We start from the raw sequence: 24,752 nt of genomic DNA, 5'->3' as shown, positions 1-24,752 counted from the left end.
TTTCCAGGTAGTGCATCCATCTGGCTGCCTCTCCAAAGGATGCTGAGCCCTTTTCCACCCAGTGATACTAGAAATCCACCCCAGGGAAGGGCCCAGGGATTTCTTGCATGGGTTTCTCCAGTGGTAGCTGGTGCCCACTAGAACTAGGAAGTCAGGAAGCATGGGGCCCAGTAGTAGGTGGAACCCGAACCAATGATGAGTGGATGTTGTCTGCATCCTCATCCTCCTCCCCGCTGCTGAGACTGAGGAGGAGAAAGCTGACAGCCAGCACCACCATCCCTTAGATAGGAGTCAGAAGGCAGGTAGGAGCTGGCTGAGAAGACACTGGGACTGGTGGGGTGGTGCCCCATTCAGTTTTATGATAATTTCTTATTGTTTTATTGTGCCATTTGCTGTGGATTGTTTGTATGTCCACTGCTTAGAAATGCAAACCATTAAGTGGTATATAAGTGTCTGAATTATATAAATAAATAAAATTGCCACCACTGGGTTTTTCTGAGGTTTAGGGGCAGGGCCGTCTTTACCCGGGGGTGCAAGGGGTGCAGGGCACCTGGGTGCCAAATTATGGGGGGCACCAGGCACCCACCATTGAAGCCACCTAAGCTCTTAACTATCTACCTGTTATGAAATAATAAATAATTTTGATCAAGCAAAAAAACAAAATACGTATATACCTAGGTATTACCGAAATGAATACCTACTGTTTCACTAAAGGACTTTTGACTTTGTGCACTTATTTAACAAAGCCGCGCTGTGCCAGCGCTGGCGGCAGTGCTTGTCATTCACAATGGCGGCGCTTGTCATTCTCAACGACGCCGTGCACGCGAAATTACCGTAACTCTTACATCAAAATATTATGTTACGTATTGTATTGAGTTGCTATGCGGCAGCGGCGGCAGCGGCACCTTTGATTGACACGACTGATCTCGTGGCAGGCAGGCAGGCAGGCAGGCGGCGCGAGATCAGTTGTGTCAAAGGTGCCACTGACCCCGAGTGAAACATTGCAAGTTGTGTTATAATTCCATCACTTACAGTTCATAAGCACAATAAAAGTTAATTTGGGGGCTAAACTAAATTGGGGGGGCACTGGGCAGATCTTTGCACCCCGGCAGCACATACTGTATGCTAAAGGCATATGTTTAGGGGCTTTGTTTTCATGAGGATGGTTGTAGTTGCATCCTCATAAGTTTTTTTGGAGTGGCCCAGGAAATGACATTATCTGTATCAGACCCTGAGCTGTGGAATTTCCTCCTCACGGAGAGATATCGGGCACTTTCTGCGTGTCATTTTTTGTCATTTGCTGAAGACACATCTCTTCCTCTGGCCTTGGACACCAGAGAGAGAGAGAGAGAGAGAGAGAGAGAGAGAGAGAGAGAGAGAGAGAGAGATGGAAAGGTCCACCCTATTGCTTGTTTTAATATTGTCTTTTTAAATTGTTACATCCTTCCCAAGCACCTCATGGTGAAAACAACCATAAAACCCACTACCACCACAGTTGTTAAAAGGAAATTCAATGGAATTTATGTGGCCCAGTCTGAAAAGTGGCTTCACTGAGCTTCTCTTCCGTCTCCCCCACCAGGACAATCCTGGCCTTTCTGGGTGGCAATGAGCATCTTGAAGTGGAGACCTGCAGCACCTCCCCTTCCCTCCGGCCATTGCTATCAGCCTGTGATGGCCTGCACAGTTTTGGCTCACAACTAGCAGAGGCCACTATAGCTACTTGTGATAGAAGGAGGCATGGCTCAATGATGCAGCAAGTGCTTTGCATATGGAAAGTCCCCACTGGCATTTCCAGGTTGGGTTGGGGAAGTCCCCAGCCTGGAACACTGGATAGGCTTTGCTGCCAGCCTGTGTAGACAATACTGAGCCAGATGGACAGGTACCCTGATGATTTGTGAAGCAGCATTCCTGTGATGACGTCAGGTGGGCTAGATCCTTCCCACTGGCTTTGCTTCTTAAAAGCATCACCTCCAGGAAGACTCTATTGCCCTCTCAACCTCTGTTAGATGCATGGAGGTAAATGGCTCCTGGGCATAGATGCCCACCTTAGTCAGAGGGAAAGTGCCGATCAGAAACAGTGTGTGTGTGTTGTTTTGCCCTTATCTGCAGCAGCTGACGTGTTTTGACAGTTTGCAAGATGGACATTAAATCTCCCGCACGAGGGAGAGCGAAGCCTTCGCCAGCCAGCCGGGCTCTGGGAGAGGCAGCACCGGAGCCGTTCCAGCTGCACTGACTGTGTGATCCGGACTCAGAATGAGCATCATAAATCTTGATTATTCTCTGTCTCAACTGATTTGAACCAAATGCCTTGGACAGGGATGGAGTCTACATCTTGCTGAAAACTGCAAAAAATCTGATTAAATGTACAAACTGATATAAATAGCACTCTATCTATGTTAATGCCCAAACTGTCACCCGGTATGCCAGTGCGTGAGCGGGTCTGTTTTGCTGGCACTCCTGGCCAGGCACTGCCCGTGGGCCTGGGGTCAGGCAGCTCTCCCCTTGCCCCCTCCAATCGGCTCCGCCTGCCACTGTGGCTGTGCTGGGCTGGTGTTTATTAGAATTCAGTCAATTACCCGCCACATGGCTGGCTCTGATTGCACCTCTGTTGCAATTAAGCACCCTACAGAACAGGGAGGGTGCAGGGACCATAATAAGGCCAGCCAGTAAATGATGGGGGGGGGGGAATACTTGGAATAATAAGGATGCTGGATGCTACACAGGCAGATGCAGGGGGGAGGGGGGAATTACCATAGTTGCATGCATAATGAATGAAATTCAGCCCTGGCACGAGCAAGGCAGGGAAGGCACAAACAGCAGGACTGCCCTTGGGTGCTAGCCTGGGTGACAGCTGCCTCCTTCTGGCTCAATATTAGGTGGGTGGGAGTTGTGGTGTCCTTAGGGTCAACTGACTGCCTCAGGCGATAGGAGGATTTACAAGTTCTTCCCACCCTAGAGAGCTGACGTAACTCAGAGCAGTCAGTGCTGGGCAAAGGGGTTGTTGTTGTTAAGATTTATTGTCAACCACATGGGCCAGTGGCCTGGCTCAGGGTGGCAACCTTTGCTTGTTCATAGCTAATACTCAGAATGGGGAGGAGAAGGAAGGTTCTCTAAAGCACATCTGACCACCAGGCTGCTGGTAGCAGAACTCTCTCTCTCTCTCTCTCTCTCTCTCTCTCTCTCTCTCTCTCTCATGATACTGAGCTTACTGCCACATGACATCCAATGAAGCTGAATGTTGGAAGATTCAGGGCAGGCTCTGATCCTGCTTGGCCCATGACAAGGTCAAAGGGCAGACTGTTTGAGTGGGGGCAAGCAACTCAGTGGGAGGCCACACCAGACTTAGCAGCTGCAGAAAAGAGAGCATAGGAACTTGCCTTGCTCCATCTAGCTCAGTATTGTCTACACTGACTGGCAGCAATGGCTCTTCAGGGGTTCATGGAAGGGATTTTACCCAGGTCTACCTGGAGGTGCCATTGGGTGCTGAAGCTGGGATATTTTGTATGCACAGATGGCATTGGTGGTGGTGAAGAGGCACTGGCAAGCTGAGCAATGCTGATCTATTTTCCCACCGCAAGAGCAGTTTCTGGTGTGAAGGGAGCAGGGAACCTACTCTTAGTTGGTGCAGGGCAAGTGCCCAAGAAGGGATGCTTCCCAGGAAAAGAGCATTGCAGAACCAGACCATTTCTCAGTTCTCTTCATGAAGCCTCCTGGGTGCTCTGGGTAGGCTGGTTTGGTCCATCTGCGTACCTTCCAGCATGTTGCAGTTGAAAACCTGGACACCTGTCTTTTTGGGCCATGCTCCTGCATGACTTGCATGACCCATGTGTGAACATGCCCCCCAAAAAATTGGATTTCACAATTTAATCAGTACACTTGAGGGGTATGCATCTGGTCTGTGGGCTGGCAAGAGACCAGAGCAGGCAAAGAGGAGGACCTGAACCAATGGATTCAAACTACAATAAGTGAGATTCTGACTTAACATTAGGAAGAACATTATGAGGGTAAAAGTTGCTCGGCGGTGGAATGGACTAACTTAGAAAGTGGTGGGCTCTCCTTCCTTGAAGGTTTTTAAACTGAGGTTGATGGGATTTTTTAGCTATGATTCCCTGATTGCAGGGGGCTGAACTAGATGGCCCTTGGGGTGTTTGCCAACTGCAGAATTCTATGATTCTGTATTCCACCTACCTGCAATCACTGAAATGGCTGGGAATTCCCTTCAAGGCCAAAGGGAAAGGACCACATGCTCCCCCTTCTTCTCTCTGCAAGCCTAACATATTTTATAAGGGCTGTGTCATTCTGCTGTTTGAGCTTTGTGGCGCAAAACCCACCACTGTGAGTGACTCTCTTTCTAGCTGCTAGGAGGACCAAGCTACATTTTTGCAGGCAGAACCTTGTAGCTGGTTAAAGGGAGAGTTCTGGGTCGTCAAAACATTATCCAGATGACTTTTCCAAAAGTTGCCATTTACATCCTGTTTCACCCAACTTCACCACTACGCCCACCTTGCTGCTGCTGCTGCTGCCGCTGTTCTTAAGAGTTTTGCTCTTCTTGTTGGCTGTGTGATCCAGCCAGTCAGGGATCCTGGCACCAGTGTCATGATGTCACAGCAGCCCTACTCGCACTCTGCTCAACCATGTGGCATAACTGCATAGTTGTTGTTGTTGTTGTTGTTTAGTCGTGTCCGACTCTTCGTGACCCCATGGACCAGAGAACGCCAGGCACCTCTGTCCTCCACTGCCTCCCGCAGTTTGGTCAAACTCATGCTGGTAACCTCGAAAACACTATCCAACCATCTCGTCCTCTGTCGTCCCCTTCTCCTTGTGCCCTCCATCTTTCCCAACATCAGGGTCTTCTCCAGGGAGTTTTCTCTTCTCATGAGGTGGCCAAAGTACTGGAGCCTCAGCTTCACAATCTGTCCTTCCAGTGAGCACTCAGGGTTGATTTAGACCAGCCTCCAAATCACATCTTCTTTCAACAACCTTGTGCTGTGTGCAGATGATCAGAAAAGAAAGTACAACATGCAGGCACCTGCTCCCAAGTAGGGACTCCCACATCATTGTGGCACCTGGCTCTGTGGGCATCCCGGATGCAGGGATCCCCTCCAAACTGACACTCCCAGGTGCTCCCAAGTTGGTCTTTCTTGTACAGACAACTGCATGCAACATCAGGACCCACTCCACGGACTACACAATGATGCCCAACCTATGAATAATGCATGAACAGGGCCCATCAGATTTGATTTTGAAACCAGGACCGGGGTGATGCTTCCTCCCCTTTGCCAATAAATAGGAAATTTCTATTTAGCACCCCTGCCTAAATTCCTCCTGAAATAGGAAGACAATGAGGGGGGAGCAGGATGTGCGTGTGCATGTAGTCCCCCCCACCCACCCCGCCTCTCCTCCAGCTCAATCATAGCTGCCACTCTCCCTTAAGAGTTGCAATCTTCTTAGCTGTTGATGACTCCCCCATTACTATCGCTCTGGCTATTCGTGCTGGGTTAGGATAACATCCATATCCACAGCTCAGCAGTGGAATTTATTTACCTTTTTTCCTCCTAAAAGCTTTTAAAGCTGATCCAGTGGGGGGTGGGGGTTTCATTTAGAGGGCCATTATTTCTCATCTGCTCTTTTGGGTGGGAGTAAATTCCCCCAGCGATGAAACTGAACTCGTCACCACAGAGACCTACTGCATTATATTTTAAACATTCCATTTTGACAGCCTCCTCTCTTCTTCAGAAACACCAACTGCTCTCTTTTTTTGGGAGGGGGGTGCAGGGTGAGATAGCCCTAAATTGCACAGATGAGTCAATTTTTTATTTCCCTTGGTTTGGCTGAAGCCGCCTGGTTTCCCTTTGCTGGCTCACTTTGCAGATTCACACCGGCAATTGAAACCCATAATATTAATATTGGGTATTAGCAAACCCCTTGACACTTCTGTAGGATCCACAGAGGAAAGCAGCTCTCTTGGAGGTTTGTGATTCCTGGCATCCGTTACCCAGGAAGGAAAAGGGATTCCATCTTTGTTTCTCCCTCTCTGCTCCCTGAAATCCCAGGTTCCCCTCCTGTGACCCCTACCTAGTTCACTCTTCCTTTAGCATAAACCCTCAACTTAGCTGCAAAGAGACCCTATGCCCCTCAGTGCCAAGGACTGGACTTGGGATTGCAGGGAGCATCTGGGATGAAAAAGGCCTTCTTCACATAGTGCAGAGTTAATCTATGGAACTCGCTCCCACAGGTGGCAGTGATGGCTGCCATCCACTTGGATGGCTTTGAAAGAAGATTAGACAAATTCATGGAGAGGTCTCAGATCCTGCTTAAAGGTTTCTTATAATGGGCATCTGGCTGGCCTCTGTGAGTACAGGATGAGCTTCGTTTGACATGATCTGGCAGGGCTCTTCTTATGTCCTTGTGTTATGAGTAGCTGGGAAATGGCCCAGAAGGGAAAATCCAGGGAGCAAAGGGATCAAGACGGTCAAGGCATTTTCCTCCAGGCCCTTTAGAGATGGCATTAAAGAGCAGAGAATACCCCACTCAAGACACACTGCTCAGTCCCAGCCGCACCCCATCCAAAACTGATGCAGGCAAATGATAGCAGGAAGGCTTCTCAAAGCTCCTTAGAGCTTTAACAAAAGAAGAGAACAGGCTTTAAAAACTCTTAGCCCGGATTCCCTGCATTCCACACACACCCTTAGTCACAATGCAAGCTGATCCGCACAGCTTATTTGAGGCCAAGAGCGCGTTACCCTAACTCCTCTCTTTCTACAGATAGGTAGCCGTGTTGGTCTGCCATAGTCAAAACAAAAAAAATTCCTTCCAGTAGCACCTTAAAGACCAACTAAGTCAGTTCTTGGTATGAGCTTTCGTGTGCATGCACACTTCTTCGAAGAACTGACTTAGTTGGTCTTTAAGGTGCTACTGGAAGGAATTTTTTTTGTTTTTTCCTCTCTTTCTGTTCACTGGGGGGAGGCATGCCTGATGGCTGTACTCTACCTCCACTGTTGGAAGCGGGGAATGCCTTTGAATAATACCACTTGCTGGGTATTGCAAGTGGGGAGAGTTTCTGCTGTTGTGCTCAGGCCCTGTTTGTGAGCTTCTTTTGGATGGCCACTGTGAGCAGAAGACTATGCTGGATGAGACGCACACCCTTTGGCCTGATTGAGCTGCTGCAGAGCTCTTCTTAGTTTCTTATTATTCCTAAATGGAACCTCCATGGACAGAGCCAGTCTGCTTTGGAATGCTGGAGAACAAGAGTAGAAGAAGGCTGTTGTTCTCAGATCCTGCTTGGGCTTCCCTTTGGGGCATCTGGCTGGCCAATGTGAGAGCAGACGACTGGGGGTCCCTCTTTGTCCTGATCCCCCTGCAGGGGTCTTACATTCTTATGCTGCAACAGCAGGCTTCCTCAAACTCCAGAAGTTTTGAGACTATAATTCCCATCATCCCTGACCAATGGTCTTGCTAGCTGGGGATCATGGGAATTGTAGGCCAAAAACATCTGGAGGGCTGAGTTTGAGGAAGCTTGTGCAACAGCTACAATGGTTGGCAGTTACCAATCCCCTGGAGCTGCATTGCTTTTCCCCTCCCCACAGTGCCTTTCTCTTCCCCCAAAGCCTTTGAGGTACTTGCAGGGGGTACTGCTTTGCAGAGCCATTCTTGGCTACCTCCCAGGGCAGGCCTGCTTGGCTGAGATGGCAGAAATGGGAGGCTCCTGCATTGCTCAGATGTAAAAATGTGGGGTCGGAAATTGAGATGGGAGAAGGTATCAGTTTCCATTCAAATCCATCGCCATCTCAAGCAGCGCTGTTTCTCTTCCTCTGCAGTCCAGCTTCTGACAAAATGTACTTTATTCATCTTGCTGTCTGTTGTTGTAGAATTTCATGTTACTAATTACATTATTGTTACACTCCACACTATCCATTTTGGCACAAAGAAACACAGTACAAATGTGGGAGGGGAAACTTCATAAATTGCGTATGATTTACAAAATGAAAACAAGAAAAACAGCAAATCCCAATCTTACTCACTGGATCAATTTCCATTCTGGGCATGGGGGAAAAATAAGTGAGCACCTGCAATTCCTTCCCCCATTTCCATTTCTCTTGGAATTTTCCAGCATTCCTAGTGGGGAGAGGCTGTAAACTTCTGTTTATAAAATTATGCAAAGCATGGAGAAAGGGGATAGAAGTAAAGTTTTTCTCCCTCTCACAAAAGACTAGAACTCATGGAGATCCAATGAAGCTGAAGGTTGGTGGATTCAGGACAGAGTCTTCACACAGTGTATAGTTAAATGATGAAACTCATTCCCACCAGAGGCAGTGATAGCAGCCAACCTCTAGATGGCTTTAAAAGAGGACTGGACAAATTCAAGGGGGAGAGGGCTACTGATGGCTCCTCACCATGATGGCTTTGCTGTGCCTCCATAGCTGGAGGCAGCAATTCTTCTGAATCCCAGTTGCTGGAAACCGCAGGAGGGTCTCTTTTGCTGGTAGTTTGGCGTAGGTGAGTTGTCTGATTGTTCAGTCTCCTAATAGGAACCACTAAATGAATTGCTCCTTGTGGATATAATGTTGATATTATTGGTGTTGAGGATTTCGCTTCATCCTTGTTTAAACTGTTGTTATGTTTTAAATGAATTGTAATGGTTGAAATGTCAATGGTACATGGCAGGACATCTTTCTCTTTTTTCAGCTGTTATGGCTATTCGACTTACTGTCTTCTGTGAACCACTTTCAGCATAATACCCTCCTTATTGTATTTACTTTGTATCTCACTGTTTAGAGGGTCCCTTCCAAGGCAGAATAGAACATACTCAAACCCAGAATATTAAGTACCAAAAAATCATAAATTCGTAATGTAAAGTGCGAGGCATGTAAAAAATATATAACACCAGCAAAATATAAGAACAGAAGATGCCTGCTGGGTCAGGTCATTTTTCTTACAGAATGGCTGACCAGATGGCTGTGGGAAACCTGCTAGCAGGACCCAAGCACAAGACACAAACACACACACACACACACAGAGAGAGAGAGAGAGAGAGAGAGAGAGAGAGAGCAGAGCAGAGCTAAGTGTCTAAAACTGACTGAACAGAGAGCCTTTAGGGTTGTCCTACAATCAAGTTTCTCAGCTAGGAGTTTTCCCAGCCAGCCTGGAGATGACGCCCATGGGATGCTCCCCCCTGATGATCTACTGTGGTGTTCTCCCGAAAGGGGGTGCAGGTAGCACTCAGCATGCTTGTCTCCACTTTCCCTCAAATGGGGAAGTTCTTGAAGGTTTGTTTTAAAAAATACCACTTTGAAATTATTTTGAGGGGCCTTTGCTAAATGTTTTTGGGCCATTTATGCACTTTCCTCTGAACATGGATGGTGGTGCCCAGAACTGGGGCTACATTTCAGATGACCACTGCATCATTTCTGGGAGCAGATTTCTGGGAGGAGGGTTTGCTTGGGAATGCCCCCCGCCCCCCACAAACACACCTAGGGTTGCCATACATCTGGAATTTTCCGGGCACAGCTGATATTCTTAAGCAGCAACTGGGCAGTAATCACTGAAATGTCCGGGAAAATCCAGAAATATGGCGGCACACGTTGGTAGTGGGGAAAAAAAAGCTCAACACTTTTTGAAATATGGCAACCCTAACACACACACAAACACAGAGTTTGATTCCATCCCTCACTCGACTTGTTGACTGGGGTGGGGGACAGTCTTTACCTCCTCTCTCCTCTTGGAGATGGAAGCAAAGTAAGGTAAAGGTGAAGGACCCCTGGATGGTTAAGTCCTGTCAAAGGTGGCTATGGGGTTGTGGCGTTCATCTCACTTTCAGGCCAAGGGAGCCGACGTTTGTCCACAGACAGTTTTCCAAGTCATGTGGCCAGCATGACTAAACTGCTACTGGTGAACGGAGGACTGTGATGAGTGCGAGAGTGCACAAAAACACCATTTACCTTCCTGCCGCAGCAGTACCTATTTATCTACTTGCACTGGTGTGCTTTCAAACTGCTAGGTTGGCAGGAGCTGGGACAGAGCAATGGGAGCTCACCCCGTCATGGGGATTCAGACTGCTGACCTTCTGATCAGTAAGCTCAAGAGGCTCAGTGATTTAGATCAAAGCACCACCCACATCCCTGGGAGCAAAGTAAGGGGAGGAGGAGACAGGTGGGGGGAAAGTTCCTTGACCCAGACGCCCCCTTCCGATTCCCAGACATTCCTTTATTTCCTCCTGCCATGCAGCAGAGACCTCTTGAGCTCTGTCTGTGGAGAGCAGCCTTTGGGCCTTGCGCTGCCTCACAGGGAGCCACAGTGTCTGCTGAGGCCCTGATGATTGTTATCTCTGATACTTCTTAAGATTGGCTGGTCACATCTCTGTCTCTCTCTCACACACACACACACTCTCCTTATTTCCTCTCCACTGATGAGCTCTTTCCCCACCCCAGGGGAGTTCTGAGTGGCCTCTTTGCAATCTGGGTGAATTGCTGTGCTGAGATCGTCCCCCTTCCTTGCTGGCAGAAGCAACAGGCAGGGAGAGGGAAAGATGCAGCCAGAGTGATTGAGAAAGTCGGGCATCCGTTGGGAGGGGTCGGGAATGACCTCTTTGCCTCACTTAGTGAGAGGTTATAGGGTGTTGGACTGGGGATGCTGTCTCTGTCACATAGCCAGATTAAAAGGGATGGTGGATACTTTAGATGTCCTCAATCGGGCACATTGTTCAGGCTGCCTTCAAGCACTTTAGAACCTATTCCTGATCCTGGTCTTGCAGAAAATGCCTGTCTGGAACTCACCAGCACTGAGGATACTCCAGGGCAGGGGTCAGCAAACTTATTCAGCAGGGGGCCGGTCCACTGTCCCTCAGACCTTGTGGGGGGCCAGACTATATTATGGAGGGAGAAAAATGAATGAATTCCTATGCCCCACAAATATCTCAGAGATGCATTTTAAATAAAAGCACACATTCTACCTGTGTAAAAACACCAAGCAGGCCCCACAAATAACCCAGAGATGCATTTTAAATAAAAACACACATTCTACTCATGTAAAAACATGCTGATTCCCGGACCGTCCGCAGGCTGGATTTAGAAGGCAATTGGGCTGGATCCGCCCGCCCCCCTCCGGGCCTTAGTTTGCCTACCCATGCTCCAGGGGTATCCTAGAGGATGGGGTGCAGCCTTTATTGCTAAGGGAAATCCATCTATTACAAAGGCTCAGAGTTGAGCCAGGAATGGGGAAGTTGTATGGGGAAGAATAATATTTGGGCAGGGGAATGAATGGATTCAAGAGTGCAGGTCTGGAGAAAGCTAAATGCACGTATAAACCAGTGGTGTAGCGTGGGGGGTGCAGGGGGGGCCGACCGCACCGGGCGCAACATCTGGGGGTTAGGGTTAGGGGGCGTAAATCCACGGGTTAGGGGGCGCGAATTACTTGCCTTGCCCCGGGTGCTGACAACCCACGCTACGCCACTGGTATAGACACACGCAGCATCCACACCGGCACACAATCAGGAACCTTGCATTATGAGCCCCACCCTGGCCAGGGCTTCTAAGCATTTTCAGGTGGATATACTGGTGAGCCGCCCTCAGCCTTTCCTGCTCAATTTGGGGAAGTCATTGCAGGCCAGGAGCCAGCCGTTGTGGGGAGGTGCCGAAAACACACCACAGCGCATGCACCCTCTTCACCCTCTGCCCATGTTCTTTGAATGCCTGATCAGCAACACTGCTGTTCACATAGTGGCGGGCGGAGATACCATTTGATTTCCTCTGTAACTTGTCTGTTGACACAGTCTCCAAATCCACGGTCTGGTTGCTGTAGCAACTTCACTCCTTTCTTTCCATCCTCTGCTTCTCCTGATCCTATCAGGTTGTAGCTGACGTTGGCACCTTGGTTGTTATGGTAATACTCACAAACACATTCCATTGACATGGTATTAAGGGCGGGGGGGGGGTGAGGAGAAGCATCCACACTTTTCTGAGGATACCAAATGCAAGTTTCAGGTGGTCACAGAGAAAGAAGCTGCCCTGCTGCCCAGTTTGAAAAGAAACCTTTGCTTAGGGCGTGGTCTCCAGGCTTAGATTCCTGCCTTCAGCCAGATATGGTGGGTAGGTGGGTTGGTGTGCCTTTAGAGACCTGTGGACACCTTTCAAAACTGGAAAAATTGGATATTTGTCCCTTCCAAAGAAATCAAACCCCCCCCCACAGATTTGATCCCAGAATGTCCCTATTTCCCCCACCAGTGCTGCAACTGCTGAACTTGGGGAGGACGGCAAACCGGTGCATGTTCTGAGTGGCAGTGACAAGGAGACCTTGGGCTGTTTGGAGATTGCACTCCTAAACAGGATTTCCTAGGAGGCGTGTCCCATCAATATGAAAGGGAATCACTTCTGAGTAAAGATATGTATGATTCCAGAGGTCAGCAAACTATTCCAGAGGTCAGCAAACTTTTTCAGCAGGGGGCCAGTCCACTGTCCCTCAAACCTTGTGGGGGGCCAGACTATATATATATATTTTTGGGGGGATGAACGAATTCCTATGCCCCACAAATAACCCAGAGATGCATTTTAAATAAAAGCACACATTCTACTCATGTAAAATCACCAGGCAGGTCCCACAAATAACCCAGAGATGCATTTTAAATAAAAGGACACATTCTACTCATGTAAAAACATGCTGATTCCCAGACCGTCCATGGGCCAGATTTAGAAGGTAATTGGGCCAGATCCAGCCCCCAGGCCTTAGTTTGCCTACCCATGTTCTATTCTATGCAGTGGCATAGCTGGGAGAGGGGCACAGGTGCAGTTGCCCCAGGTGCAAAATTGTTAGGTGCACAAAATTTCAACACCCAATGCTACCTCAATACAGTTGAATGTTTCCATCACTGGGCTCTGGTGAAAACAGCTTCTCCATGTGAACCAGGAAGTGACCTCTCCAGGCAATGGATCAACTCTTCATATCTCTGTGACTGCAGTCTTCTGGGTGGTGCAGACACCATTAGGCAGTTGAATGTGCATGCATACTCCATCCATTTCCACCTGGGCACTGGCGACACATGATACACCACTGATTCTGTTTCAGGGGACATGAACTACCTACTTTGGGTTTTGGAAGCACAACTGCCCTCCGCAGTTTGGAACTCCTGTGTGACCCTGGCCAGATTTTAAGGTCTGTGGCAGGAATCTTGCTTTCGGTTCCTCTGACTTCAGAAGTTCTGTTCCCTGTGATGGATAGTGAAGAAGACAACGATAATCCCCATAGCTTTTCATGGATGGTTAATTTTATTCCTGTAGTTTCTCGGTCTTTATTGCTGCTCTTACTGCTGTTTTTGTTATTATTGTGCTGTTTTAAAAATACTTTAATGTTTTAATGTTAGACATTGATTATTTTGTGTCAACTTCCTTGGAAGCACCTGCTGAGCAGCAGGACAGACTTCTTTCCAACATAGGAATGCTTCCCTTAAGCAGAGCAAAAGAGACCTAGAGGGGAAATGACTTCACTTACAGGGCAGCCCCTCTTGCAAGGGGGGGTGGTTGAACTGCAAAAGCCTCTCTCCATTGTGGGGTGTTCCTTGCTCTCACCTGTAGCAGGAATAGCCTCTTCTTTGTGTGCAGGAGATCCCAGATTCAATCCCCAATGGCATATCCAAGGAAGATTCCTCTCTGAAACCCCAGAGAGCTGCTGCCAGTCAGTGCAGACAATACTGAACTATTGGTCTGGTTCACACAAGGCATCCTCTGCTGCCCTCCAGTGTTGAGGTCACCTCCATACAACCTGGATCACCTTCTGTCCACATATGGCAGTTCCTTGGAGGCCAGACTGTACCCCTCCTTCCTGCCACATCTGAAGGCCCCCCTCTGCTGCCCCCCAACCTGTCAAGCACCTTCAGTGCACACCAATACCCTGTGGAAGATGGCTTCCACATTTCCCTAGTGTGGGCTAGTTCCTGTTCCATGAGGAGCATATGGGCAACCAGGATGTTCCTCAGTAAAGCTCTTTACAAGCCGTGTTTAAGGTTTGTTAAAAACCCCAGGGAATTAAAGCAATATGCCCCCATTATGGAGTGGCAGCTGTGGGGTCTGTGTTGCTTATTCAAAGGGATTGGAGGGCACACTTTGGTGATGGGGCTTTGGAGAGATTAAAATTATTTTCAGCATTAAGCACAACATTTCAAAGTTAATGCTTTTGGTCTTGAATATGGATTCAGAGAGCAGAAAGAGATTTACAAGACATTACTTCTATGCAAATTCCAGCAGAAACCAAGGGTGGGTTCCCCCCCCTTCTTTCCCTTCTTTCTTTCTTTCTTTCTTTTTTCTTCTTTTTTTTGTTGAGCAAATTCAACAAGAGATTTGACTCGGGGGCTTACAGCAAATAGACTTTGGTTTTCATGCAGATTGCTGCCTTTAATGGCAGGCAGGCAGGCAGGCTCAATCCCCTTGAAAATTCCTAGCTTGTCTGCCTGGGATACTAACAGGGCACAGTTGAGAGGCCAAGCAATTACAGCCGGATGTGTTAATGTACAAATGGGGAAGGAGGAGGAGGAGGAAGCCACAAGCTTCTTGTTTAAAGATGAAAACAGATGTTTCTCCCATGCTATGTTGGTGAGCAGCTGGCTCCACGCCACTCAGAGGAGACGGTTGCTGCTCAGAGGCCACCCCTGGCGAGGCACCCATTGGACACCTTCGCTTCAGTGGTCCTGATCTGTGGGAGTTCCTGTTAAACTTCTGCAGCAAAAGCATCAAAACACAGCCAACAAAAGGTGCCTTTCCGTGCAGGGTTGCAGGAAGCCCCCACCCGTATAATGAACAAGCAGCCTACGCAGAGATAAATGACAGCTGTGACTGAAGGAATAAACAGGATAATCTGGATTTAAATAAGTCACAAAGGGGTGGGGGGTGGGCTGGCAACATGCAAATTCGCAAATTTATAAAATGTATCCTTTCAGAATTAAGAGCTTGTTTGAAGCCAGCAGTTAAGAGCCATTATTCAGCCACCTTCTTTCCCCCCTCAAAGGCATTTCGGAGCCAGCCTTCACTGCCGCAACCAGGGACGGGAGACAAATTTCCTCCCGCTTGCAGATAAATAATATGTGCCCTAAATGGAACAGAGAGGTGGGCTGTTCCGACAGGAGAGGAATTATCCCATCAAGTTTTCCTGCCTGAGGCAGGGTCATAATCCAGGGAGAATGTCGGAGCTTCGCATCTAGAGGATGGAGGCACCATCAGCCCCTCTGAGCACCCCAAGAATACCCCCAATATACCAAGAGACTTCTGGGCCCCATTTTGATGCAGAGGAGCAGCAGCGTCTGGGGGCGCCACTGTCAGGCTTCCCAGAGCCCAAAGCAATGGGTGCAGCTGACCTAGAGGGCTGTGGGGAGGTCTGATTGCCAAGGGGAAGGCTTGAGTGCCCACCAGCTCCTGCATTTGGATTGCAGTGCCAGCTAATCAAATATTTGGCCAGCCAGAGCAGCCAATGACCTTCTCCAATAACTCATGAAAATTACAAGGAGGGATGCGGTGAGAAGGGAAGAGCATGAGGTTTTTTCTGCTCTGCTGGCCTCTCCCTTTTATTCATGAGCCCTGCCTCTGTGGCCCCAGGAGTGAGAGAGAGCCAGACTTGGTGGGACATTGTGCGATGGGCCCCCAAAATGCCCTCCCCAGCATACACACACACACACACACACACACACACACACACACACACACCTTGCATCAGTCCTCAAGATGCACAGCCAAGATGACCTGCCTGAGCTCAGTTGCTCCCTTTCTGGAAAAGGTGGCAGCATAGGTGCCAACTTTCTGGAGCCCTGGGTGCGAAAGCACCCACAAAATTCCCCATGAAAGGGCTGGGAACCCACAGATTTTGGTGCCAGGACCCTGCATGCTGCATGGCACCCACGGCCCTGGGCACCCACAGTCATGGGGCCAAGCTGGCACTCCTGGGTGGCACCCTCCCTTTTGCACGGAGGCACTGGCTTCATTTAGGGGAGCGGGGAGCAAGCTGGACCTCACTTGGGTGGTTCTGCTGTTTGCAAACAGATATGGGATCCAGACCTCCACAACATTCAAAAGGAATAATGACAGCAAGGAACTAAGCCCCCCGGCTAATTTCACTGAAAAATGGCTGCTGCCCATGTGTCCTTACAGTAATGTTGCTTAGCGGCTGACTCAAATGATTTTGTCTTTGGCATTAGCACCATCCCTTGCTGTTGGCAAAGGTCCTTCCCTCTCCTTCCTCTTTTTGCATCACAGACTGCAGGAAGAGTGGGGGCTTTCCTGGGAGGAAATGCTGAGCTCGCAAGGCTCCTCCAGGACCACCTGTTAGATGTGCCCTCTGCTATCTCTGGCCTATTGCTTCCTATGCTTTCATTGCTGCCTGCCACTATTCCATTGTACCCAGCTAGAGGTTGTTGCTGCTGCTGCTACTGACCCTGCTGATATCCCAGTCATCCAGGGACCAAGGCCCCAGGCCAGCAGAGGCTCCCCAGGAGCACCACTGCCACTTTGTCACTGCAGTAAAATGCTTGCAGTGTTCCTAACACAGAGGGTTCTTCTCCAGAAAGAGGCATTATAGGTGAGGTGGCCACAGACAGCACTTGTTCAAAGTTTCACACTTTGTTGTGGTTCTTGACTGCATTGATTTAAATGATGGGATTTCTGCTATTTATTGACTGGCATTGATTTTTATCTGTAATTTTTTGATGGTGTTTTAATTTATGGGTTTTGCTTACTGGCTGTGATGTCTCCAGACCACTTAGAGATTTTCCTTTTGGAAATTCCCAGCAGTATATAAATAATCTAAAACCAAACAGTTAATTCAACCTCCAACAGTATTTGCCACTGCAGAAATGGCAGAGGTGCTGCGCAAAGACATGTGATCAACAATGCCTCACTCTGAGGAAGGACCCTGAGAGCCTCAGACTGAGGTGGACAAAAAGGTGGTGGATCAGGCAGTGATAGGAAAAGGGGGAGGGAGCATGGAAGAGCCAGCTGTGGTGGGTGCTAGAGCTTGATGGGTGGCAGCAGAAGCAGCCCCTGGTAGCAAAATGCCTTTCATATGGATGCCGCCACACCATCTTCCTCTCAAAAAAAAGGCTGGGCATTTCAGAACCAGATAACTCCTCACTTTTCAGGAAAGTTCTGACGGTTCTCCTATCCTGCAGCTTAGGCTCCCCACCCCTACCTCTCACCCCAAAAAAACAACCCCAGAAGCTACCAGAGCAGAGCTGAATCTGGGGGATGTCTGTCTGTCGGTCATCTGTCCTTCCACCCGTCCATCTATTTCCATTTACAGTGGTACCTCAGGTTAAGAACTTGATTTGTTTTGGAAGTCCATTCTTAACATGAAGCTGTTCTTAACATGAAGCACCACTTCAGCTAATGGGGCCTCCTGCTGCCGCTGCGCCGCTGGAGCACGATTTCTGTTCTCATCCTGAAGCAAAGTTCTTAACCCGAGGTACTATTTCTGGGTTAGCGGAGTCTGTAACCCGAGGTACCACTGTATATTCCACCTTTTTCTCCAAGGAGTTCTCCCCTTCCTCATTTAATCCCACAACAATCCTGTGAAGTAAGCTAGGCTTTGAGGCAGTGACTGGCCCTAAGTGAGCTTCGTGACTGAGTGGGGATTGAAACCCCGGTCTCTCCTAAGTCCTAGTCTGACACTACACCAAACTGGCCATGCCAGTAGCCATTTTCTCTGGTTGCTGCCCAATTGTGTCTGAGCAGCTGGCTAGGTCCAAATGGGAATCCACAGAGTGTCATCATAAACATTTCAGTCTGCTGCACCCTCCAGAGCTCCAGGGCTGGGGCCAAAAGGGGCATCTAGGATACTGGTGGACCCCCTTCTGCTGGGTCAGCCTTTGCTTTGCAGCTGCCATGGTGCGCAGGCAGCCGCATTGCCAAGGAGCTCCGTGCAGCTCCGCGACTAGTGAAGTGGCAAGCAAGTTCCTCCTGCCTCATAAAAAACACTTTGCAGAGGAACCTCAAAACCCAGCAGCAGTTAATTATTGACAGAGCATGTGAATTAGAGATAAAAGAAAAGTCGTTCCTCCTTTGCACGCAAGATAGTAAATAAATTTAATTATGGGACAAGAGGCAGGGGATCTTCGTCTGTATTAAGTTTTATTAGCAGAGACATTTAAAAGCATGTCATCATAACAAAAAGGTCTTGTGTAATCCTAAATGTACCACTTTGGTACAAGGCTCTGAAGTGAATAGGCTTAATTGAGCAGATGGCTTGCTGCTCAGGCAGGTATGGGACAGGTTTATTGTCAATTAACTTTTGTCTACATATGCCTATGGCAAATTGACTGTATAATGGCTTCCTGAGGCCACTTTTAACACTTGTCATGCCCTGGAGCTCAAAGGCAAGGGGTGGCCAAGCTCTACGTTCTGTTGCAGCGAAGGGCTGAGAGCATTAGATGAGCCTGTTGGATGAATGGCCCATCTAGTCCAGCATTCTGTTCTCACTGTGGCCAACCAGATGCCCCCGTGGGAAACTCACAAACAGAATTTGAGCACAAGAGCTCTCTCCTCTCCTGTGGTTTCCAACAACTGGAATTCAGAAGCATTAATGCCTCTGCTTGTGGACCCAGAGCATGGCCATCATGGCTAGTAGCCATTGATAGCCGTCTCCTCCATGAATTGCTCTAATGCTCTTTTAAAACCATTCAAGTAGTGGCCACCACTGCCTCCTGGGGAAGGTTGAGTTCTACAATTTAACTATGTGCTGTGGTCAGAAGGTCTTTCTTTTATCTGTCCTGAACCTTCAGCTTCATTGCATGTCCAAGAGTTCTAGTGTCACGAGATATGCCATGCATAACTGTATAAACCTCTATGATGTCACCGCTTACTTGCCTTTTCTCTAAACAGCCCCAAATTCTGCAACATTTCTTCATAGGGGAGCCATTCCATCCCCTTCATCATTTTAGTTGCCCTTTTCTGAAGTTCTTCCAACTCTGATATGCTCATGCTGATCCTTTGGCCGGTGGGTGGGACATCCGGCACTGCCTTTGTCTGTGGCCAATAAAACTTCTCCTTTCTCTTGCCCTCTAGGGATGTGATGCCCAAGACTCTGGAGGGCCAGCTCACCATGGAGAAGACGCCCAGCTATTTTGTCACCAATGAGGCCCCCAAGCGCATCCATTCCATGGCCAAGGACACCAAGCTGATTGTGGTGGTCAGGAACCCCGTCACCAGGGCCATCTCCGACTACACCCAGACGCTCTCCAAGAAGCCGGAGATCCCCACCTTTGAGGTGCTGGCTTTCAAGAACCGGACTCTTGGGCTGATCGATGCCTCTTGGAGCGCCATCCGCATTGGGATATATGCGCTGCACCTGGAGAGCTGGCTCCAGTACTTCCCGCTCTCCCAGATCCACTTTGTCAGCGGGGAACGGCTCATCACGGACCCTGCCGGAGAAATGGCCAAAGTGCAGGATTTCCTGGGCCTCAAGAGGGTGGTGTCGGAGAAATATTTCTATTTCAATAAGACCAAGGGGTTCCCTTGCCTGAAGAAGCCAGAGGACAGCAGTGCCCCCCGGTGCCTGGGCAAGTCCAAGGGCCGAACTCACCCCAAAATTGATCGGGATGTAATCCAGAGGCTCCGGAAATTTTACAAGCCCTTCAATGTCATGTTTTACCAAATGACGGGCCAGGATTTCCAGTGGGAGCAGGAAGAGGGGGATAAGTGATGCTGTGGCAGGCAGAAAGAAGTTGTCTCCTATCCAGAGGTAAATGAATTGTCATCAGCAGTGTGTGTGTGTGTGTGTGTGTGTGTGTGTGTGTGTGTGTGATGAAACTCTTCTGTAGGGCATGATAGGGTTGCAAAACTGGACTTTGAGTTCCTGGAAGGCTTTCCCATTGGAAAAGAACTGCTAAGATTCTGCCTGGGGTTTCTCCAGATGCACTCCTTAGGACAGGGGAGACAACCAGGTGTGGTTGGACTCTAGGTGTGGTTGGACTCCAGTTCCCATCAGCCCCAGTGGCCAGCTTGGGCAATGGTTGGGGATGATGAGAGTTGGGAGACCAGCAATATTTGAAGGGGGTCACTGAGTTGGCTACCCCTGCCTTAGGGCTTCCATCAGTGACTCACTTTCTATTGACTGCAACTAAAGGGAGGGGCTCCAGGACACAGATGGAGAATTTCTCCTTCCCTTGGAAAAAGTTTTTTTGCTAGGGTTAATTGAAATTGCACTGCTTCTGGGGAAGGCGCATCATAGCTCAGAGGTAGAGCACCTGCTTGGCATGAAGAAGGTCCTGGTTCAATCCCCACTGGTGGCATCTCCAGGTAGGGCTGGAAGAGACACCCTGCCTGAAACCCTGGAGAGCCTTTGCTGCTAGTCATTGTGGACGACACTGAGCTTGATGGACCAGTGGTCTGGCTTAGCGTAAGGCAGCTTCCTCTAGCCTTCCTAAGTTCAAGCCAGACTGCCCAGTTTCCTGCCTGTCAAAGCTACCTCCCTGGTCTCTCCTCAGCCCACGTAAGTGGGTATGAAAACAAAGCTTTGTGAAGAAGAAAGTTTAGAATCATGGAACTGTAGGGACCCAAAGTCCAACCCCCTGTCATACAGAAATCACAGACCTACATTTTCAGTATGTTTCCGAGCTCAGTTCAAATTGTTGGTGCTGACCTTTAAAGCCCTAAATGGCCTCGACCTAGTATGCCTGAAGGAGCATCTCTACCTCCATCGTTCAGCCCAGACACTGAGTTCCAGCTCCGAGGGCGTTCTGGCAGTTCCTCACTGCAAGAAGTAAGGCTACAGGGAGCCAGGCATAGGGACTTCTCGGTAGTGGCACCCACCCTGTGGAATGCCCTCCCATCAGATGTCAAGGAAATAAACAGCTATCTGACTTTTAGAAGACATCTGAAGGCAGCCGTATTTAGGGAAATTGTTAATGTTTGATGTTTTATTTCAATAATAATAATAATAATAATAATAATAATAATAATAATAATAATAATAATATTCTGTTGGGAGCCACTCAGATTGGCTGGGGGAACTCAGCCAGATGGGCAGGGTATAATTTTTATTATTATTATTATTATTATTATTATTATTATTATTATTATTAAGAATCCATGACAGCTTGCCATCCAACCTCCATATAAAAACCTCCAAGGAAGGAGAGTTGACCACCTTCCGAAGGAGTCCATTCCACTGCCATTCATGAATTAGGGGGGTGGGGAGTTTGAGGCAGTTCATTTCCACATCAGTCCATTTTAGTCCCCCTCTGGTTTTTTTAATGAGAGTTAGAGCCATTTCCGCAGCTGTTTTTCTTTCCCCGCATCTGTCAGCCTGGCCTCATTGCCACAGATGCACGTGCATGACGCCTCTTGCCAAACTCCAGGCTCAGCTTTGATTCTGGCATGCAGACGCCCTCTTGATCAAGCTAAATACTGGAAATGCCACGGAAGGCAGCTATGGCTCCATAACGAGGCAAAGCCACCCTGGGGCTGAGAGCACATCATGCGCTTCATTACCCAGTCAAGTGGCCCCCAAGCTTGGGATCAGGAAAAAGGTGCTAAATTCATTTGTCAACTTTTGGCAGGAGGCTGGGCTCCAGGATGGGACCATTTGTTTCCACACAAGTAAATGTCAGTTCATATTAGCCCGATTAGGAGTAAAAACAGCATCTGACATAAAACATTCTTTCCTCCCACCCCCCACCCCGCAATCTCCACCCCCCACTCAAATTATTATTGCATGAAAATTGGAAATCTGCACCGGGGCTGACTTTAAATTGTTTCACATGTTATTAAACTGTCATTTCCTCTGCTAAATGAGAGCCATGTTGTTGTGCAATTTAATTCACAGTGATGAATGGATTCAGGTGAAGGACTCATTTTTAACTCTTACCAGGTTTTTTGAGCTCCTCATTGACTAGCTGGGGGATGCCCCTCATTGAGGAAAAAAAACAGTATTCAGTGGGGGGGGGAATCACTGGGCACAGCTGCGCCCTCATCATGCAGCTCAGCATGATTCCCTACCCCCACAATCCTGACCCCATGGTAAAATCAAGCATGTTGGGCAAATACAACGGGAGTTGTGTAGCCACCCCCTCTGCTCAGGACCAAGGCAGTTTGCTAGCCAAGTGGGAGTTGGGACTTTGCTGTAAAATTGGAGCAATGGCACTCACCTGCTGCTCCTTTGTCATCTTGCACCACCCAGAACAAAACAGTGACAAAGTTTCTTTGGTTCTTCCTCTAGGTGAGAAATGGCAATTGGAGATCAGCTGATGGAGGGGGAACATTCAGGTTACAAGAGGCCAAGATCAGGACCATTAAGAAAAACAAATAGGAGAATAACTTAAAAAGTGGAGTGGCCTGCCAGCCACAGCTATTCAAACTAAACACACACACGAGCTACAGCAAAGTAGCCGTAGCTCTTTGCAAAGCCAAAGAGATCCTCATGTGTGGGACTTTGGAGCCATAGACAAGCTGGAAGGTGTGCAGAGGAGGGCGACCCAGATGACAAAGGGTCTGGAAACCAAGCCTTATGAGAAACAGTTGGGGGAGTTGGGGATGTTCAGCCTAGTTAAGAGAAGACTGAGAGCATGGTGTGATAGCCATCTTCAAATACCTGATAGGCTGCCACATGGAAGATGGAGCAAGCTTGTTTTCTGTGCTCCAGAGGCTAGGGCAGGCTTCCTCAACCTCGGCCCTCCAGATGTTTTTTGCCTACAACTCCCATGATCCCTAGCTAGCAGAACCAGTGGTCAGGGATGATGGGAATTGTAGTCTCAAAACATCTGGAGGGCCAAGGTTGAGGAAGCCTGGGCTAGGGCCTGAATGACAAGAAAGGAGCTTCTGACATTAGGAAGAACTTTCTGACAGTAAGGGCTATTCAACAGTTGAATGGACTCTCTCTAGAGCTGGTGGACGCTCTCCTTCACTGGAGGTTTTTCAACAGAGTTTGTATGGCCACCTGTCAGGGATTCTTTGGCTGTGATTGCTGCATTGTGGGTGGTTAGCCTGGATGACCCTTGAGATTCCTTCTGACTCTACAGTTCTATGATTTTATGTCTTGGCTGTCTCTAACTGCTGCCTTTCTCCTCCTCGCTCCACAAAGAATCTGCCTGAATTGGGGAAAGGGCCGGACTTGCCTAGCCTGAAATCTGGGTCCAGAACTGGCCACCACAATTGAAGGGAATTTGCTCAATGGACAAAGATGGGGGCAACACCATCCCTTTTGCACCTGGACAATCGCCTCCTTCCGCCCCACATTTCCAGACCAGCAGGATCCTGAGCATAAAGGACACGCCGAGGGAAGACCCTCTTTGGCCACACTTGGTGGAGTCAACTGATCCTCTTTGTGCATCCAGAGAGGAAGAAGGATTGACTGAGACCTTGGCAAGAGATGCTAGGAACTTCTTCCTATCCAGGGTGCCCTTTGCAGCAGGAGGTGGCCACTGTGCTGGGGGAAATGCCCAGTTGATGCGAATGAAGGGCAAGAGCCATTCCACACACACCCTGCATCCTGCACCATACATTCAGATGTTTATTTTTGATATGGGTGGAACCCCTGAGACTGACTTCGGGAGCGGCCCCACAAGGCCAAAGGGAAGGGAAGGCCTGGGTCTCGCCCACCCAGAGATTCAGGAAATCTGACTAGCATCCCAGTGTTCTTCCCAAGCACAAAAAGTGGGGCTATTTACGTGTGTGCGTGTGTGTTGTTTTTTTACCGTTCATGTGACCCACCCTCCACCTCTGTGGAGAAGTTGCTGGCCTGGAGTCTCAGCATACTGGTGAGCTCCCAGTGCAAAGAGCTGATGGCATCTGGGGGATTTATTCTTCCTGGCAATTGGCCTGCATCAGCCACAATGGTGAAAGTCCTCAGCTCCACCCATCCGCTTTTGCTACGCAAGAAGACCTCCTCATTCACCACCAGCTCAGAAAGCGCTCCCTTGGATTTGGGCTTTTGCCTCCCCTCTTTAAATGTCAGCATTCCCAGCACACAGAAGATTGAATTTTGTATTTGATTTCAATTAGCAAAGCATAAATTATATTTAATTTTCTACTCACAGAGACTGGATGAGTCATTGTCCTGGAAAGCTGGGGGAGGGGGGAGTTCAGAGATTGACAATGGGAGCATTCATCGCCCAGGAGCTAAATTGCTTAAGCTGCCTCCCTCTTCCATCCATCCGCTGTTTTCACGCCTCCCCTCCCCCCTCTGTGTCATCACTCTCTACCTGAGAGATATGGAAATACCAAGCGTGAATCTGGAGCCAAACCTGACTAAACAATAAAAACCTTGTCATGGCAGTTGCCTTTCTCTACTCCCTTTACGAGGTGGGCAGGGGGGGAGGGGGAGGGCTGGGCTTGCTGCATTTGCCACTGTTGTTTCCAGGGAGGGGTGGGATTTGATCGGCCAGCAGGAAACCTGACAAAGCCACTCTCTGTTTTACCTGAAGAAGGGAGGATTAAATATGAGGCAGTGAAAGAGCACAAAGCACAACAGACACACACAGCCTTTGAATTTTAGCTGGGGCTATTTGTGTCAACAGAAGGAAGCCTTGTTGCCTCTTTGCTAGACAGAGCTGGACCTTGATTGCAGAACTACAGGTGTGGAAAGAGGCAGGAGGAGAGGTCTAAGGAGGAACCATGGCACTTATCCCACATATGTCTCCATCCTCTTATTTCTACCAAAGTCTGCAGTGCTTAGGAATGCCAGTTGCTCGAAACCACAGGAGGGTTTCCCATTCAGGCATCTAGTTGGTCACTGTGAGAACAGAGTGCTGGACTAAATGGGCCCATTTGGCCTGATCCAGCAGGCTCTTT

General features: G+C 48.7%; 1 protein-coding gene and 2 long non-coding RNA genes across 3 annotated transcripts in view; 1 reads left to right on the top strand and 2 right to left on the bottom strand.

Annotated features, from left to right (window-relative positions):
- The window catches only part of LOC310832017 (heparan sulfate glucosamine 3-O-sulfotransferase 4-like), a 103,029-nt gene extending 78,793 nt beyond the window's left edge, over positions 1-24,236 (top strand). Inside the window, exons 2-3 of the mRNA XM_083713347.1 lie at positions 19,029-19,704; positions 23,044-24,236. Coding sequence (XP_083569473.1) covers positions 19,029-19,665 — 637 coding nt within the window. The 3' untranslated portion in view covers positions 19,666-19,704; positions 23,044-24,236. The remainder of the gene's footprint in view (positions 1-19,028; positions 19,705-23,043) is intronic.
- On the bottom strand, positions 11,500-13,182 carry LOC310832026. Its single transcript, XR_014558108.1, has 2 exons — positions 13,062-13,182; positions 11,500-11,997 (listed from the first exon to the last, which is right to left on the bottom strand). It is a non-coding gene; the product is annotated as an uncharacterized lncRNA (long non-coding RNA).
- LOC310832024 lies at positions 19,250-24,136 on the bottom strand. The gene is made up of 3 exons (XR_014558106.1): positions 23,997-24,136; positions 22,112-22,207; positions 19,250-19,384 (listed from the first exon to the last, which is right to left on the bottom strand). It is a non-coding gene; the product is annotated as an uncharacterized lncRNA (long non-coding RNA).
- Positions 24,237-24,752: the final 516 nt, after the last annotated feature.

Source organism: Podarcis gaigeae, assembly GCF_964106915.1.
Source record: "Podarcis gaigeae genome assembly, chromosome: 14".
Classification (NCBI taxonomy): domain Eukaryota; kingdom Metazoa; phylum Chordata; class Lepidosauria; order Squamata; family Lacertidae; genus Podarcis; species Podarcis gaigeae.
The sequence above is the reverse complement of the archived record's forward strand: the minus strand, read 5'-3'. Positions and strand labels throughout refer to the sequence as shown.